General features: G+C 41.4%; 1 protein-coding gene across 2 annotated transcripts in view; it reads left to right on the top strand.

Moving 5' to 3' along the window:
- phf14 (PHD finger protein 14) overlaps positions 1–19,326 on the top strand; it is a 105,204-nt gene that overhangs the window by 74,799 nt on the left and 11,079 nt on the right. For both annotated transcript variants that reach the window (XM_079288493.1, XM_079288491.1), the window contains one exon: positions 2,061–2,178. In XM_079288493.1, the coding sequence (XP_079144619.1) occupies positions 2,061–2,178 (118 nt within the window). The remainder of the gene's footprint in view (positions 1–2,060; positions 2,179–19,326) is intronic.

Genomic DNA, 19,326 nt, shown 5'->3' with positions numbered 1-19,326 from the left:
CTGCTGATACTACTACTTCTACTACTTCTTCTAATTACAAATACTTCGACGACAACTTCTACTACTACTGCTACTACAAATATCACTACTGCTACAACTAGTACTTATTCTAATGCTACTCATACTTATACTGCGAATAATACTTCTACTACTACTACAACAAATATCACTACTGCTGGAATTCTTTTAAGCTACAGAAACCGTTCGAATATCAAAATGTTCAGCTCTTTCAGGAGAGGGGTGACATGACTTCATATTTGTAATCTTTTAACTTTTTGAATTATTCATTTCAGCTTTCAGCATTCCAACGCATTTTCAGCAGGAAATGCATTTTCTAGTTACACTTCATGTTTACTTCTCCTGATCTTTACCTCCTATAACAAGGTCCATAGGGGCATCTCAATAAATGAACATGTTACATTGTATTATATAAGTGTTATTTACTGATTGTTTTCGTGTTGGAATACATGTTAAATATTTAACTGCCAAGTAATAATGCGTGTTTGATACTTACATTTTTTTTGCATTAAATCATCCTGGGATGTTTGCTGAAATTGATAGGATGGCCCGACCTAGAACATTTTCCACCAGCCGCCACTGGTATTGGGCACCCCTGATCTGTTGCATACCACATATTTTTGATGACGTCAGTTATAGTAGCGTATATTGGTCCCCAAACAGGCCTATATGATGGTGTTATCACATTAACAAAAACATGTTTGACTTCCTATATTTCCACAGTCAAATTTCACAATGAGCTGATAAAAAAGTAAAGAAGTAGAGGAACAAGCAACTCTTCTATCAGATAAGAACTCTGAGATTCCCTTTGAAACACAGCACAGGTTAGGTTAAAATCACCACGCCTTCTTTAAGTATATAAATCCACTCCAAATGTGGTCTCAGAGTGGACATGCAGTGCAAGGAAACCTGCCGTCACTTCTCACAAAACGATTTACTTTGGTGGTATAGAATCTCAACATCTATTGGATGGATTGCCATAAACTTTGGTTCAGTTCAGTCGTTCATGAACTATCACTGACTTTTCATCTAACGCCATCATCGGGTCAAAGTTGGGTGTCATGACTGTGTTCATCAACCCAGAGTCAGTTTGGTACCATCCTTGCTGTGCAGAGGCCAAAACAGATACATATGCTCATTGAATTATGAGCAGATGGATAAGATATTTTTTGTCAAGAGATAGTTACAACGCATAACTCCTGCTAAAACCATGCTAAGATGCACAAGGGCTTTAGAGATGTTGGTAGGTGTACTTTTGATCTTGGGACATAGCCAGGCTATTTCCAGTCTTTAAGCTAGGCTAGCCAAGGAGAGCATAGAACCATGTTTCCAAAAATGTGAAACTATTCCTTTAATATGCTTTTTAGATGATATATCTTTGATAGAAATGATTTCACCACAGACTAGTGTGACAGAAGAGGAGGGAGCATCCGGCTGCTGATTGGTTCGGCTGTGAACACAGAACTTTGATTGATTTGTTCACTTTGCTGATCAACTTGTACGATTGGCTGCTTGTGGGGTTGCTCCAGCGTGTGATTGGTTCAACAGTTCCACACTCATACTTATATTATGTGAGAAACATCAAATAGTTTCACCCATTAAATAAAATGCATAGCATCTTTTGGACTCGTCTGTCTGTGCTTTTAACATTCAGTGACTGAGGAATGTTATAAATCAACCCATCTTCTGCGGGCACATTTTCTCTCAAGTGTTTCAGTGTGTCCTGTGTGTAGTCTGACCGTTGTTACTTCACCTGAGGACACAGACTCAGTTCAGCTTGAGGAGACCTGACCGTCATATATCTGACACTAACAAGGCCTGTATTTATCTGGCTGATGATATGAACCATTGGACAGTCAATGGCTGTGTAAGGTCAAGGGACCGGAGTGATTAGAGCGACGTTGGAAAGCATTAACAAAGTCTCATGACTGACAACTAGCTGCCTTGTCATCATCCATCATAGCTCCCTGAGCTGGCCTCATCATTGTAGGAGGACAGGGGCTTTATTTATGCGAGGCGTAACACGTGCCCTCCCTGTCCAGGTGTGACGAGTGCCGGCTCTGCTATCACTTCGGGTGTCTGGACCCCCCGCTGAAGAAATCCCCCAAGCAGACGGGATATGGCTGGATCTGCCAGGAGTGTGACACATCCTCCTCCAAGGTGAGTGTGCACTGCATGTGTGCGTGTCTCAGAAAGCAACTGAGGGGATGGGGGATAACTTGGCTGAATTAGCTACTGAACTATAGCTGCAGACAAAGCATGCATAGCTCCCTCTTTATTATCTGAATGAGAATAAATATTGGATTTTATTTCAATATACCTGTGGTGGTTTCGCAGACATTTTGCCCTTGTCTGTTGGTATGTCTGTTGTTCTTTTCATCGAGATATCGTAGCAGTCACAAATTGGCAATATCTCTGACTCTAAATTACGACTGTGAGACTGACGTGAAGGTTTTGTCTGTCTCTGTTGCTCGTACAGTCTGAATGATGACCTGATCAAGGCATTGCAAACAGCAGAGGAATGTACTAAGTGCTGAAGTCAAGCCTGGTTTATTTCCATCACTGAAACTGGACTCACGAAAGAGAGACAGCGAATGCTTGTTACATTACATCCTCTTTGTCATGCAGGACTAACACAGCACCGAGCTGAGGAGCAACTCAGGTGTTGAAATAGCACACACAAAAATCAAATGCCAGTGGGAATCAGTGCTAATTTTAGCAAGCAAGGCCGACTCGCTTCCATTTTCTGAGGGGAATACAAACGATCAGCACGATGGGTCCTAGTGGTCACTGAAACTAGATACAGTGGGCAAGTCAGACGGTACTGATTGAGCACATTTACAGTTTAAAGGAGGCACACTTTCAATTCAAACAAACCAAATTGTGAGAACAGAATTTATTTGTCAACATTTTTCACAGTGCAGCACATGTTAAAGGTACTATGTGAAGCAATGTATGTGTTAATGGCTTTGTACTGCCGATGTGTGAAAGGATTGTAACATAACTTAAAAAGAGACCTCCGACTTTCTCGGTTGCATATAACGACTTGAGGACTGATTTGTCTTTGAGCTGTTTTACCTCAAAATACAATGTCTCTCACGCTTGCTCCGGAGTGCCTTGCTTCTCTTCAGCTCCCCTACAGCGCCAATAGTGTGCAGCCAACGTAGCAATATACTGTCTAAAGTGGATAACGACGGCCAATTCCTCCGGACTCCAGGGGCTGATGTGGCTGGTACTTACTTTATGAGCTAATGTTACGAAGCAATCAACGCCAGATCCATGCGTCGTGTACAAAATGCTAATCATCTACTAATAACCTGAGAGGATATGTTAGTTGACAAGCTTGCCAAATTACTTACTTGATCCATGATAATAACTTAATAATAATTAATAACTAGCCAACAATAAATGATGGAATGGTACGCAAAGGTGTATAACTAACAATTGCTTTCTCCTAGCCAAGAAAGATGCAACCAGGAGGTAATTTCCAGTTCTGCTGGTTGAAGCCGATGTCAAAGTGTTTTATAACTTGCATTCTCTCTTCTGGCCAGCAGGGGCAACTCCTCCAGTTACAGGAAGAAGTCTGGTTGTATAGAAGTCTATGAGAAAATGACTCTACTTCTCTCTTGATTTATTACCTCAGTAAACATTGTAAACATGAGTTCATGGTCTCAATCTCTAGTTTCAAGTCTTCTTAAATACAGCATGATGTTCATTTAGTACATTATGGTCCATTTAGAGCAGGGGTCTCAAACTCCGCGGTCCGCCACTACATTTTATGTGGCCCGCGAATCTGCCAGCAAAAAAAAATTTTTTTTTTAAATTTGACGAATAATAATAAAATTATGAGATAGAAAGTCGAAGTTATTAGATAGAAAGTCAAAAAGATGAGATTGAAAGTCATAATTCTGAGATAGAAAGTCAAAATGATGAGATAGAAAGTCAAAATTATGATATTGACAGTCAAAATTATGAGATTGAAAGTCAAAATTATGAAATAGAAAGTCTAAATAATGAGATACTTAAACACAGTCATAGAAACAGCTCTTTGGCTTACTGTACATTTAACATGGAAATGTATTGTGAGTACATTGAAGTCTACTTTCAACTGTGAATGCAGAGAGTTATTGAACAATATGTTACGAGTAGTGACATTTACAACCGGCCCTTTGCGGGCGACCATGATGCTGATGTGGCCCGGAGTGAAAATGAGTTTGAGACCCCTAATTTAGAGTCAAACAGACCATAAAGCAGGGGATGCTTTAGGGCGGGATTACTGTGATTGACAGGTCGTTGCTGCTACCAGAGCTGTATTTGGTGTCTGTATGTCACTCCTCTGCATTCCAAATATGGTCGATTTCATTAATTCATTGGCTGCGGGGAAAAAAAATGGCAATGGCCGTAATCCAAGAGTGTGTTTGTGAAATTGCTGAACCCGAGGCTTTAAATCAGCCGTTCAAAAAGCAATGAGGGATGTTACGATTACATCCGTTTCTTATATACAGTCTATGGATACAACGTGGGGGCAGCCAACTAGATAAATTCCATATTACCTTTAAAGGTACCGCTTTTGACGCCTTTAAGCGATGTTTGATGAGCAGGTCCTTGTCTTGTTTTTATGCTATGATTAACTAGCACATGTACAGGGATGCACATGTTGATGTGATATCTGTTCCTACGGGTGGTTTGATCCCTTTCCACTCATTGACAGCTGGTGGCAGTAACAAAACAACCATGGAGCAATGTGGCAGCAAAAGGCAAAAAAGAAATGTGTGGATGTGAACAATGCAGGTTTCAAGATATCCCCAAACGGACTTTCTAAATCTTCTATTAGGAGAGGAACCATTGTAACACATGTCACATGTTAGACCTCAAGGATGTATATTTGTTCACAGGAATAGTCCACAGGGTACCTTTAACATTTTGAAAATTGGTCATTATAAGAATACATTCCGTCTGACCAAAGCTAAAACTGTAGGCTACATTTGCCCGTTAATGCAAAGCTATTTTCACTTTCAAATAAAGAAATACAATAGAGTTCAGTGGCTCTCCATCTCAAAAATAGATCCTCAACAGCAGAATAACAGTTTCATGAATTTCTTTCATATTCTATTTTTTTTTTCATTTTGTTCTTTGCTTGTTTTTATTCAATCATTTGCAATAAAGAGACCACTTTGCTGCCTCTGAACCTAATTGATAAATGTGTAACCATTTCTATCCATCTGGAAGCTGGTAATCTGTCCTGTTAGGCCCCATCTATGTGGAATATGAGAAATGAATTATAAAAGCTAAGTGGAGATGCTACATCACAGCAATGGAACATTGTCCAGGAAACCAGACGGCTCTCTTTAAATGTTAAGTGTCCCCATGTACAAATCTATTCAAATAAAGTTTGTTTTGAAATGCACTACTCGTATTTCCTTAGTGCCATATAAGGTTTTTTTTGACATTCTGTGTTGTATATACACACAAACACACTTGATGGTCTGATCTGCGCTCTTTGGCATAACTGAGTCATAGTTGTGAATGAATGAAGAACACATGGAGAGAAGCTGAATAAGAGGATCAGTCCAGGCAGCATAATCCAGTATCAGATGTGAACATCTGTCCTCTTATATCCAAAAAGGGATTCAGGGTTCCATCCAGCCCGTTGGGATTCCACCCTAACTTCTAATGACCCTCAGCACATTTCCTTTGATCTGCATTTTCAGGCATGTTGACGAACTAATATCCTGAGTTAGTTTCAGTTCGATTTTTGTCATAACATGGAATCCAATCAATTCAGTCGTGAAATGATATTTAGTGAGAAACATATATACATACTTCTTTGTTATCATCGGATTCTGGTTCCAGTCAACATTGTTTCTTACATCAACATCAAGTTATTGTGTCCTCAACACAAGCAAAGCCAGTGATAAATCATTGCTGCTATGATAAGACATGAGAACTAAAATTAACACTGATTTCATAGTGTTAATTCAATAAATCCAGCGACAACTGTACATGTTTCAGACTACTTTAATACGTATCCACGAACAACTGTTACACGTCTTCCGTTCCTCTAGAACTAACTGCGTCACACGCATGCGCACTAGTTAACTCGGTACTTAACACATAGCCCCCCCCCCCGACACACACACACACACACTGATCCAACCCAAAAAGCAAAATACGAACAGTACCAATTTTAACAGGATTGTCTCGTTTTCCGGGATAACATGAAAGATGCAATAATTACAAACCAATGCTACACACAGTGGTGTTAATAGTATCATATTCACAGAGGATACAGTGGAATTAAAGACTCTTGTTTGTTTTTAAACCATAGAGACTGCAGTGTTGAATAAACACCACCGTAAAATGCTGTCATTTGTTCTTTTTTAAAATGGTTTAACCTCTGAGGAGCATGACTGTGATGTCACGTCAGTTTAAATTTCAACCCATTTTTTCCATTTCATAAGGGGAAATTGAGTCGAAAGTGAGTCACCTAAAACATAAAGATTCATCATTTGTTTAATGGAAACCTTATCATGGACCAACGTGGTCAAGGTGAGAAACTTTGACCTCACTGATGGATCAAAGTATTGGATCAACAAATCAACCAACCAATGTCGATCCTTACGTTCTGGGTACACTGCAAATAACTCACGTCAGTAGAAGCCCATACAATTGACCATTTCAAGAATCTATTTCTTGTTCTGGTGACAGCTTTAACCAGCTCCAGCTGCTTGTTGACCTTTGATGTGAATTTGCAAAGCCATCAGAACTTGTGTTCAGAAATGGAAGAATGAATTATTCTTCAACCTGCTTTGTACAATTATATGCTGCCAAACTGCAAATGACAGCATCAGCGGTAATTGTGTTCAATATTAATTTAATTACTGTGTTGTTTGCATCTTCAAAAACTTCCGGTGCTCAGTGCTGCAAAATTTCATTCAACTGAACAAGGGATGACTGACAGACTGAGTGACTTTAGTGCCACAGCATTCCCGAGCGCCATGTCACCATATAAAAATGATCCCTTTGAGTTCCATGCATAGATATTTCATATGGAGGAAAGGGCATCCCTAGTGATAAATCGGTATCGGCAGATACCCTGAACAAAGAAAGTGCATCCCTAACCTAAGTCAGGGATGCACCAAATCAACAAAAAACTTTTGTCATTGCCTTCCAAATGATATCAGGGCTTTCTGATCTGGACCAGATAGCATCATCCATCAGATGCCTTCCAGAACGATCCCTATGCCTGTTACAAGCCCTCAATAGACCAGAGTTTTCTGATCTGTAGAATTCAAATCCCCATGTCAAATGAAACCCTTTCTAGACTGTATTTTCTTCTTTTATTGTTGATTTTACCCACATATTATACTTTTATGCTGCAGACTTTTCGCAGTAAAGACAAATAGTGAGTATTAAGCTGGTCTCTCCGCCTCTCTCTGGCACTCTCTTCCTCGTTCTGCCACCTCTTAGACTTTCGTTTCTCATTCCCTCTGGAGTATCTTGTCCCTATGAAGTTGCTCCCATCCTCCTCCCCCTCCCTCCTACTTGTTAACATCAAATAAGAGAACCTCTTGCCTTCAGCTCTCTCTGCCCCAGAGCAGGTCGACATTTCACTTGTGACAGGAGAATATGTTTGCTGTGTTGACGTGACAAGTTAGCGTGAACGTTTTTTCTCTCCATTTCTTGAGCAAGCAAATATCACATGTGTTCAATAACTGTAAGCCTGTCCAAAGCCTTGGTTATTCCAATGTGTTTATAGTCTACATTGGAAATATATGTCAGGGGTCAATGGTTTCCGATTCTGAAGGATCTTGAATATTCTCTTTGAGTTCTTCCGGCACATTGAAGAGGCATATTCAAGCAACAAATGGGTAAAGAAGCCAACACGTGTACTCCTTTTCTAATGTTCCAGGGTCTACATTTTGAGAGGCAGTGAAGAATGTGACATTCTTGAGAGAGCATGGTGTACAGACCTTTTTAAGGCACAAGGTGCTCAGAGTGTCTCAGTAATAGCAAGTGTAGGGAGATAATTGACTCCACTAAGGGCATCTAAAAAGCACTCTGAGATGAGAGCTGTATTTAAAGAAAGTTTTATTATCTGCTTTTAAATGCCAAGTCATGCACCGTTTTTGCCTATGGGGGGAGAATGTTTTTTTAAATGCCAGCATTAAGTGCACAGTATTACCTTATCATTGTGACTGAGATATAGCTGCTGCCAGAGATAGCGTATGGTCAGCCCCTCTGCCTGGCAGTCTGCTACAAAGAATATTACAGGATGTGATTTGAGTTCCCCGGAGCCACTGCTCTTATCTGAGAGGAAGACGTACGACATCTGAAGGAAGAGGTATGCAGGAAGAGGCACAACATATCCCTCAGTATGTGATGCAGAGCACAGGTTTGATTCAATGAAAGCCAACCTGTTTCTGTGTTGCACTAAAGATTCAAGAGGTTTGCTAGTAGGTATATAAGTATAACATGGACAGCATACCTCTCTATTTGTATTGGTAGAGTTATAAACATTAAGGTCTCAGTCATACCAAGTGTCATCCATCCACATCATCCAGACTCAGTGGTGGGCCGTCGGGGCCTGCAAGGCCTTCTCTGCTGGCCTAAACAGAATCACAAAGTTATAGCGATTTTGTAATTGAATAATTTTTCACAAACACACTACATGTATTCTAAATATTTTTCCCATTGTCTTATTTTCTCATTGCACAGCTACTGTCTTCCTCAGTTGCTCTGCTTCCAGTGCAGCTTGTTTTAAGTAGAGCTTTTCTCCAATCAGATCTCACCTCTGTGTCTCTAGGTAAGAACAGAGGCCCGAGGTCTTCTAGGTAGACTTTGCAGTTTAAGTGAACGGGGATGATATTGTCATCGTGTTCAACCAATCAGATCTTTAGTTTGACATGTTGGGCGTATTCTTTGACGTGTCAGAGCTGCTAGCTGGCCTACAAGTACGTCAGCATTACGTGCAGCTCAGTTTCCATGTGCAGCTCTGCAGTGAGGTGCAGCGTGCGCTGTGATTGGTCAGTGGGCAAGCACGTGACTATCGTGAAACGAAACTTAACAGCAGAGGCTTAGTGGGAGTGGTGAGAGTTCAAATTGAAAGATATGGAAGAAATTATGACGTTTTTTGCATCTTGCTTGGTGTAGATTATTGTTTTTTTACCTGCTTTGTTTTTTTAACACTCAATGGCTGAAGGAGGAGAAACAGATTCGTGAGTTGGGATTTAACCGTGGGATTAAACTCTTAGTCAACAAAGAAAGGAGGACGGAGTTTGTCTTTAAGTCAACTGCGTTTGTTTTTTTACATCTAATATCTGAATGGCCCTTGAGTGTGTAGCAGGATGTGTGTTGCTGCTGTTGTTTTCCCGTTAAGCTAGTTAGCATAGCCTCCCAGAATACTCAGCTGTTTTATGTTTCTGTTTTTTTTGTTCCGGTTCAGAGGTCACAGAGCCCGTTGTCTCCTGCATGAGCGCAGAAAACATATTTCCCACAATTTAAGCTTCTGCACTAGTATTATTCAAACGTATTGTTCGGTTTGTAAGCCTCGTACCGAACGGTTTAATACGAATATGTGTATTGTTACAGCCCTAGAAACGAATAATAACTGTAGCTGTGGCGCCATCATGAGGTTATTAGGTGGTATTTCAGCTGCAGGACAGAAGTGAAGGCCCAGCTATAAAATGCACGGCCCGCCACTGTCCAGACTATTAAAACATGTTCACACCGGCCTTGTTTAGTCCAGTTGAATCGAACCCTGGAGCGTTTGTGCCTTAGTGCGATTTGTTTGGGTTAGTGTGAGTACAAGACAAAGTCTACAGCTGTTCTAACTCTGGAGTGGTTCATTTCAGGTGTGAATACCATTGTCATTTCATTGGTTTAAAAAAACCAAAACAATAATTAGCTAGCCAGTGCACCATGCGGTGCCTCCACCTCATTCCCTGCCACAATGAGACCAATTTGCCAGTAGAAGAGCAGTCGACAGCTCCGTAGTCTCCTAGTGGCAGGGAGTGACAGGCAAACCGTTTCGACCAAGTACTGCCACTGGCAATCCACCCACTGTTCGGCTCATTTTCTGGAACCAGTGTAGCATGGTGGAATTAGGAAGCTTATTGAGTCAAATGTACAATTTTATTCTTCATCCACACTACTGTCCAAAGGGAGGTAAGCACATTGCTATAGCTAGATGAGTGACAACGTTTTTTGGCTCATTAGTATGATTGGTTTAGCATGAAAGCATGGTGGCTAACTAGCCAGCTGCTCAATGACTCAAATTTAGCAAATTTCCTTCGTCTACACAGTCCTGTCACAGCTTGGGAAAGCACATCACACGCGTCGAGGCAACTGTTGAGTCATATGAGGAGTTCTATGACCAGTAATCGAATGACATTTCTACCACCTGACTTTTGTTGACAATTTATGGCCCGTTTCAGTTTTGCCTTTGTGTCAATTTTCCAACTGGTCCAGTTTGTGTTCACAATGTATCAACCGCGCATTGGTTTGATTCAAGAACCGGACCTTTAGGTGTGAAACGCTCTAAGAGTCTACAGCAGGGGTGGGCAAACTTTTTGGCTCGGGGGCCACATTGAGTTTTAAAATGTGACAGACGGGCCGGGCCAGTAGCAGATGAATGGAGTGTTTGTGTGAACTAATATAAATTGCAAGTAAAAGCCATGACCTAAAAAGTAACTTGCATTTAATTTCAGTAGGAACAGTGCTGCTGGTCACCCTTTTTAACCAGTGTGTCAACGTCTGGTGTCAGTTTGGTTGTGGCAATTCTCAGAACAGATCTGAGGTGTTCATCAGTTAACTGGGATCTTACACGGTATTTTTTTTATTGCATAAATGCATATTTTATCATGCACTTACTTATTAAGCAGTCATTTTTGACACAGAGTTTTTAGTGTGCAGGTTAATGCCTGTGGTCTTTTTAGCAATTTGATTCTTTGAAGGGATCATACAAACATTTAACTGTCACATGTAACATTATCAGAGCTCTGCTCTGTAAAGTCTTTCCTTGTCGCTCCCCCCTGTGTCACGGTGTGGGTACATCTCACTGGCATCAGGAGACGTATCAGAATACCCTTATTTTATTGGTTGAACTGAGTCACGTGACGTGATTTACAACGCATTGGTCGGTGTTTTTCCTGCACAGCTGAACAAAGTGCCGTAAATGCTGGAAAGGAGCGTGAATAACTCCGCTGCATAAGCAAAGCCCCGCGACCCACTGAAAACGGGTCCACAATGAACCACCAGTTGAGAATCACTGGTCTGCAGGATCGTGACGAGCGGTGAACAGCTGTTTGTGTGGCGTGTCTTCCGTCTCGTCCCGTTTCCTTCACCTACATTCCCCTGGGTCCTAAGTCCCTCCCTGTACAGCTTCTTATCACCTCTTTGCACCAATGTACATTTATAACAAATACCACGCATATTACGGTAATCAGCGTTATTATGTGTCAAACTCTATCGGTGCATATCCGGTCTGTCTTTGTTAATCCTGCATCGCTCTGTTCTGTTCTTTAATGGAATGTTACTGGAGCGACGGAGCCTCTCCCAGCTGTTAGCAGACTGTTGTGCTAGCAGGCTCGCGAGCTGTACCCAGCATGCAGTTCGGCGGTGAAATTTTATAAATGTACAATTATTAGTGTTACAAATTGTTTATGTGTCACAGACTGTTGTGTGCTGTGATGTTTTTCTCTGTTAAAGAGCGTTAGTTGTGGGTGGTTAATTGTTGTGTTATAAAGTTATGACCATGACTAGAGTTCCCTCTCAATAGATATAAGACAACTAGCGCTGACAGCAGCAAAGAATACATTTAGCTGCCTGTTGAAAGCAGACAGCAGTTGTTTCGGCTATGCACCGGTATAATGGTGTGTGAAGAATTCATATCGGAATTCATACCGGAAATTTAAAAAACGGTATACTGCCCAGCCCTAGTCTTTATTATCGTTTGGGCAATTTTGTACTCTTGTCTGACGGGCCGGATCCGGCCCACGGGCGTAGTTTTCCCATGCCTGGTCTACAGCCATGCTAGCTGCTCTGTGAGGCGGTTCTCAGGCTCAGCTAAAGTCAGCATGCTAACATATTCTGATACCAAGCTGGTATGATGTCTACCATGTTCACCATTTCAGTTTAGTGTGTTAGCATGCTAACATTAGATGTTTAGCACCAAACACAACATACAGCCGAGGCTGATGGCAATGCCATTAGTTTGTGATTGTACTGGGTATTGGGCAAGCTCAACCATATTGGACAAATTGAGACTTTGACCTGATGGTGTCGTGAGAAAAGTCAGAAGATCATCAAAGTTATTACAATTCATCCTGAGAGGAACATGAATGTCTCTACCAAATACCATGACAGACAAACAGACATGTCATGGTGATGCTCGAGGAAAAGTCAGCGGATCACCAAAGTCAGTGCATCCTATGGGAACCATATGTCTGTCCAAAAGTGTGTGCCAATCAATCTAGGAGATGCTTCACTGATTAAGTAAAAGCTTTGACAGGCTGGTGGCACTAGAGCAGCGGTTCCCAAACTTTTTAGGCCGCGCACCCCCTTCTACATCCCGACCGGGTTCGCGCACCCCCCCCCCCCCCCCCCCCTTAATGAAAAAAAAAAAGAAGCAACAGAGCCTTTTAAGCCTTCATAGCCGCATAAGAATCGGACCAATGAGAGAACAGTTTGCTCGCGCGTGGCATTTGTTTACAAGATTTAGTCCGCTGTTAAATGTTGCAGTGTGAACACAAACCGAACAAAGGAGCAACTGCAACAAAGCAAACGAACTGAAGGTGTGAAAACGCCCTGAAACACTGCAACAAAGTTTCAATAACTTTCAGTGACACAAGGCGTCACTTTTAAAGAGCAATACGGATGCGAGCACACACGCACAGGCTCAGAGGCAGATTATCACATTTAATTTACAATTAATGAGCGACTAATGCAGCCAGGATGTCTTCGGACAAAGCATCGATGCGGCGCGACACAGTGTTGTTGGACACCGGGATCATGTCCAACTTTTTTGCTTCTTTCTCCCCAATCATACATTCCACCATCTCTCTGGCAGCTGGCAAGCTCACGTCTTCGGCGATTGTGTGCGGTAGCCCCTTTCTCGCTATTCTGTAACCAGATATGAAGCCCGTAGTGCGTCATTTATAGACCAACACATGAATGAGACTCCAGTTGTTTTGGCTGTTTTGTAACTCCTCCAATTTGGATATAAACAATGTAAGGGGCTTTTGACTTGCACTGGCATGCTTGGTGTTCAGGTGGCGACGTAAATAAGAGCTTTTAGACTGTTAGCCAGAACCTCACTGCACACCACGCACTGTGGCTTTGGGGAATCTGCGTTGCCAATCCAAGTGAAGCCCAGACACAGATACTTTTCATCATATTTCCTCTTTTTTTCCCAGTCTGATGCTCACTCTCGTTTCCTCTTTTTTCACCTTGACTCCGCGATGGGCCGATGTGCTCCCGATTTGTCTGTGCTATCCCTTCCTCCTTTTCGGTCTCCTCCGTCTCATCTTCCTCTGACTCTGGCTCGATTTCTTCTCCCGGTCTCTCCCCAACGCACCTCTCCGTTCCCCTCGCCTCCGATTCCTCTCTCTCTGTCCCTCTCCTCTTTTACAACTGATAGCTTCAGATGTCCCACCTGACAGTTTTTAAATTAAAATTACATTTTTTTTTAATATTTAATATTATTACACCATCAGACCGCCATTACACTTTTCCTCTCGCGCACCCCCTAGAGGCAGCTCGCGCACCCCCAGGGGTTTTCGTGATATTTATATTTTGTCTGTGTGACCAAACCAAACACAAATGTACAACAAAGTTAATACTATACTACTATATTTCCTGCTGAAGAAAACAAACTCTAAGACACAAGTGCTCATTGGTTTCTGTCATTCTCTTGTCCAGGACTCTGTGAAGTCCTGATGTATAACAAATGTCTTCTTGCTGATGATTTGTCCCTACGATGTGCTCGTATTGTTGAGATGTTTGTACAGCAGTAGTAATTACAGAGGAGCTGCTGGTTCACAGTGGTGTCGTTGCAGACGTTTCTGTTGTGCGGAGGGGCAATAAAAGGCTTTATTAGACAGGCTTGAGTTCATTATAGACGCTGTTTCTCTCGGCCTGCTCGGCTAAGATAAACCCCGCTCTGACCAAGGCCACATCCCTCCTGCTGTCGCTGCAGGCCCTCGCTGAATTGATTTCAGTAGTAAAGTGACTTAATATGCGGATGGCCTTTAATTTAAGCCTGTTACCGTGCCAAGGGGTGCTTGTTTAAGGCTTTATTTACACCCTTGCAGCGCCGCCTGGCATGCTGGGCTCCACGCTGAATCACACCAGCAGATTTGGATAAAAGGTTTGAAATGCCAAAAGCTCTTAAAGTTACCCAGGCAGTGTTTAAAGTACTCAACTGTGAACTTGTGTGGGATGCACTACTTTAGCTGCACTTAGAGTTGTTGTCATCAAAAGGATTGCAACTGTTGGAATTACTGTCCGTAAAAGTTTCCTTTTCCTCCCTACCGCCACAGCCACAGGCCCACTCCTACACAGCAATCACTTTGTATTTGAAGTTCTTTTACGACCTCGGAGTATATTCAGCCCTCCACATGTGTACCAGTTATGTGTTTAAGGATAGTCTTTGCCTATTTTCACTACTGGGTGTTTATGAAGCAAATAGACCTTAAGTGTTTGTCATTTTTGATGGTTTTCTAGCAGCTGATGTTCGTTTATGTCATTCCCGATTCAGAGGAAGATTACCTTTACACGCTGCGCCATCAATCAGAAGCTCTATCGCTTGACCTGTGAAAGACTGTAATTAAGTTAGCCTAATTAACTTAATGAAGTGGCACGCTTGGCTGCCTTTACTATATTGAGTAAATTGAAAGAAAAATAGGCATCATTACTCATCAGATGTTATGGTATTTAGAGTGAAGCAGCCAGTGGGCGTCTTATCTTAGTGCAAAAATCTAACCTTCAGCCTGCTTTTATTTTCTCAATGAGGCATTTTTCATGCGTAGTCTGATTGGTTTAATCAGTATCATTGGTGCATTTATGGAATGGACACAAAACCCGGAGAGCGATCTGAATTTGTTGCTCTCTACATTCTCTTATCTGTATTCAAGTGTGACCTTAATGCCGTAAGGACCGCGCGATCAATAAGCCCGACAGTCGGGGCTTTTACTCAGGCGTATGAAGTGCTTAAAGCATGAGAACCTCATCAATGACGGTTGTCTTTTAGTCATGGCCAAAGTTTAACCACAGTTTAATGTGATTTAAAGGCAAGCCGGGGGCAGCTAAACTAGCCTGCAGGGAGCACGGTCAAGGGTGGCCGTGCAGGACGGCGAAGACGAAGAGAAAATCAATGGCTGGGAGTCACCTCAATCACTTTAACTAGGCGCTACAGACGCCTGTGCTCCTCTCAGGGGCCAATTTGCGGAGTAAACAGGAGTGTGTGATTGCTGCCGTGGTCCCCAGCGGCCCCGGCTGTCCATTTCTCTGAACCTGGCTCATTCTAACAACCCTCTTAGCGGTGAGCATACGTGAGGCCACTTTTCGGACCCCCTCAGTATTTCATGGCCATAAACAGTGTAACAGACAGTTTTTCTTTATCGCTCTTCGTTAAGATAGCATTCCAACAAGTCCCTGACTCCTGCTGCGTCGGCAGAAGGCATCCTATATCCTCCATTACATATTCAGAATAAACTTTAGTTTAACATCTTTTTGTGAACACGCCACAGTTGAACAAAGGGGTAGGTTGTGGCCTTAACTTGTGTTAAGTAATGAGCTTAGCACTAATAGACGTAAGACTAGAAAGATGCTGTTATATGTTGATGCTTTCCTTCTTTAAATGCATTCCTCTGAATGAGACCAATTTGCTTTTCCTTACAAATGATCTCGGGCCATGGACAGACACTGTAGAGAGCACATTAACCAGACAACAGACGTTACGTCATGGAACTAACGTTAATTAATCTACAGCTGGTCAAATCTGCCGTCGTCAATGTTTGTCACATTAACCATCAAAAGTGACAGTCAGCGGCTAAATCGGCAAATAATGAGGAAATAAAACAGTAATCTGTACATTGTAAATTGCTCTTTGCTAATAATAAAGACACAGAAGAGACTATTTGTCAGGGATCTGTTAGAGTTGGAGCTTAACGTATGCAGATATTTTACCAAAATGAGATTGGCATGGCAGGTTAATGTTATAGAGAGCTCCAAAAAAACACCATCAGAATCAGGCATCAACACAGGAGAGTAAACATTTCAAAGAGAATAGCATGTACCTTGTAAAGCACATGCTATAACACGTATTCACAAATGTTTTAGATATTTTATGAGAGTAGCTTTTTAATGTATTGATTATGAGCACCAGGATGTATCTAAATGTGCTGGTTTGTCACACAATCATGTGTTGAGCCACACTGTTGACATTTACCAGAATGCTGGACTGTCTCTCATCGGTGCTTTAAATTACAGAAAGCTACTGGTTCATAACAGAAAGCTTCGTAGATGACTGGTAATAATTATAATACATTTTATTTGTATGGTGCTTTAAAAAAGAACTCAAAGGCACTACATGATAAAAACAGAACCAATAAAAGCAATTACAATTCAAACAAAAGAGATGACAAAATAGTAAGGAACAAAAACATACATAACTAGCATCACAGGTTCAAAGCAGAACAGGTGAGTTTTAAGTGCAGTTTTGAAAGTGTCGAGTGACGGAGAATGTCTGAGGTGCTGAGGGGGAGAGTTCCAGAGGGAGGGGGCAACAACGGAGAAGGCCCTGTCCCCCCAGGTCCGGTGCGTGGACAGAGTAGGGGGGTAAGGAGGTTGGCGTCGGCGGATCTGAGGTTGCGGTTGGGAGCGTGTCGAGGTCTAAAGGTGTGAAGGGGTTCAGCGTTGTGAAGGGCTTTATATGTGATGAGAAGAATCTTGTTGTATCACGCTGAAGAGAGATTGATTTAGAATGAAAATGTAGTCACTCATAAATTAAAAAATACAACTTAACTCAATTAAAAATATATAAATGTAAAATAGTTTATAGTTAAAGGAATCGTTTTTGGAACGTATGCTCATTTGCTTTTTGTATGACAGTAAGACAAAGTTATCAGTTCAATGTTTGTGCATCAAATACAGTAGAGTCAGGACAGCGTTAGCCTAGCTTAGCTTAAACATCTGTGGTTTTAGGTTTTAGATGTTTTCTTTGTGGGAAGCCGGTGAGGGATCATGTTCTTGTTCCTGGACGTTGTGATCGGGGGGGAACAGCGTTAACGTCTATTCACCCTACACAACTTCAAGAAAGCATCAAGCCCACCAATGAAATGTACTTGTGCCACGTCTAACGATGCTTCACAGGTATGGACACAAACGCAGGTTGAATTATCTTAATGTTTCATGATGGATATATAATTCTACAGAGCGTGTGGAGGTACAGCTCAGGGGAGTCACTAGTGTTGTGCACAAGTCATTTATATTTATGTACTTGTATAGTGACGCTTTTGGGGGAACCCGCATCATATATTCAGTGTAGAACTCATTAAGCCCAATAAAGTACTTAGTCAGAAGTCTCGTACTCTTTGGTTCCATCATACAAAACATATTTTTATGTTGTGTTGTTCAGAGATAAAGCAGAGATACACAACCACTCATCCCACAGTGCCCGAGCACTGAGACCTAGTTATGATCTGCTGCTTTATTCTAAATGCTTCAAATTGGAAACAGAGAAAAAGCAGCTCTCTGTTTCCTCTTCCGGGAGACATCTGTAGTTCTCTGACGAAGCGATAAAAAAGAAAAACCTGCTTGTGAATTTTTACCTCTGATCAAAGTAGGCGACGCCTTCCTTGGTATCGGTCATGCCTCACTAAAATGGAAATACCTTTCTTGGAGACAGAGAGAGAGAAAAAAGGGACATTAAAGAATGCCCTTTGTAATAAATGAAACGGGAATTGCAAATATGCGCAGTCATGAAATTGAATTGTGCTCTCTGGTGACTGGTTTGTGGGTGCTGAGGAGCGGGGCTGCAGGAGGAGCGCTGGGGGCAGAGGTGGTTAAATGTAGCGCGTAACGCACTGCCTGAACAGGCTAATGAAGCCGCTGTTTATGACCCACTGCAATTGTGTCATCTCTTGAATGGCAACAAGATGCCAGTGCACAAACAGAGGCACTAAAACACAGATACATGGAGCTGCTCACACACACACAAACAATGTGGTGTTGTCTTTGGTAAAATGTATTAATATGTCAATGTTTTTTTGTGGGCTGAGAAGAGGCCACATACCTACAGTACAATGCAACATTCTAACAGGATACAACCTTAGAGTTAGTTGGAACGACTTTATAATGTCAATGAAAAGAGACCCACAAATCCAAGCAATATGAAAAATACAATGTAAATAATTGTATCAGTCATAAAGCAATTGTTTGAACCATTATAGCTGATAAAACTAGGGAACAGACTTATGTACGCAACATGGCCAATAACACAAATATAAACAAGACATTGTTATGGAGCCAAATCCAGATCAATAGTTTTGATCATTTGGGGAAAAAAAATTCTTGAACAGGTCTTGAACATTGAAAAATACAGCAATGTATTCAAAATAAAAATAAGTGAATGAAAAGTTTTTTGGGGTTGAATACACTTTTGATTCAGTTCTGGAATGTTTTTGAATACATTTTTTTTTCATTTTTTACTTTCATATATATTTTTGATATTTCAGGTCTTATATTTTTCACTTTCAGATTTTGTATTTTCAAATTAAAATCTTTTTTGAACCTTGAGTCCAGATTATTTGTCAGACCAAGACAGAACTTTGACGCTGTGGCCTGTTATTGTTAGTTAATTACTGCTTGAGTGTGAACCAGTCGTTGTTGAGGTTATTTTTTGACAATGATAATTTAAGCCCATCTTAATCTTCTTTGAGCATTTCAAATAATATCTCATTAAACAGACTTTTTAAACAACTAGCATTTAATTAGTTTTGCAACATGACAAATGTTAAATCTAACTCTGATTTGATTATTGTAGACAAAGGTTACTGTTTTTTGTTTGAATTTATATTAAAAGCCTGATGGTTGTGCTTTGCGTCTTCTGCATACAGACACACTCATAAATAAATACGATGTAGGCAGAAAACAAAAATGTAATCCATGTTGATGAGCTTGATTGCGTAGAGTTTGTGGTGCGCATATCTGTGTTTGTGTTATTGTTGATGGTGCGAGCAGCGGGGGATGTGAGGCAGTGTGAACACCGGACTGCTCTTCATCGCCCCTACGGCTGAGTCTGAGCGG

Source organism: Melanostigma gelatinosum (genome assembly GCF_949748355.1).
Source record: "Melanostigma gelatinosum genome assembly, chromosome: 17".
Taxonomy (NCBI): Eukaryota; Metazoa; Chordata; class Actinopteri; order Perciformes; family Zoarcidae; genus Melanostigma; species Melanostigma gelatinosum.
The sequence above is the reverse complement of the archived record's forward strand: the minus strand, read 5'-3'. Positions and strand labels throughout refer to the sequence as shown.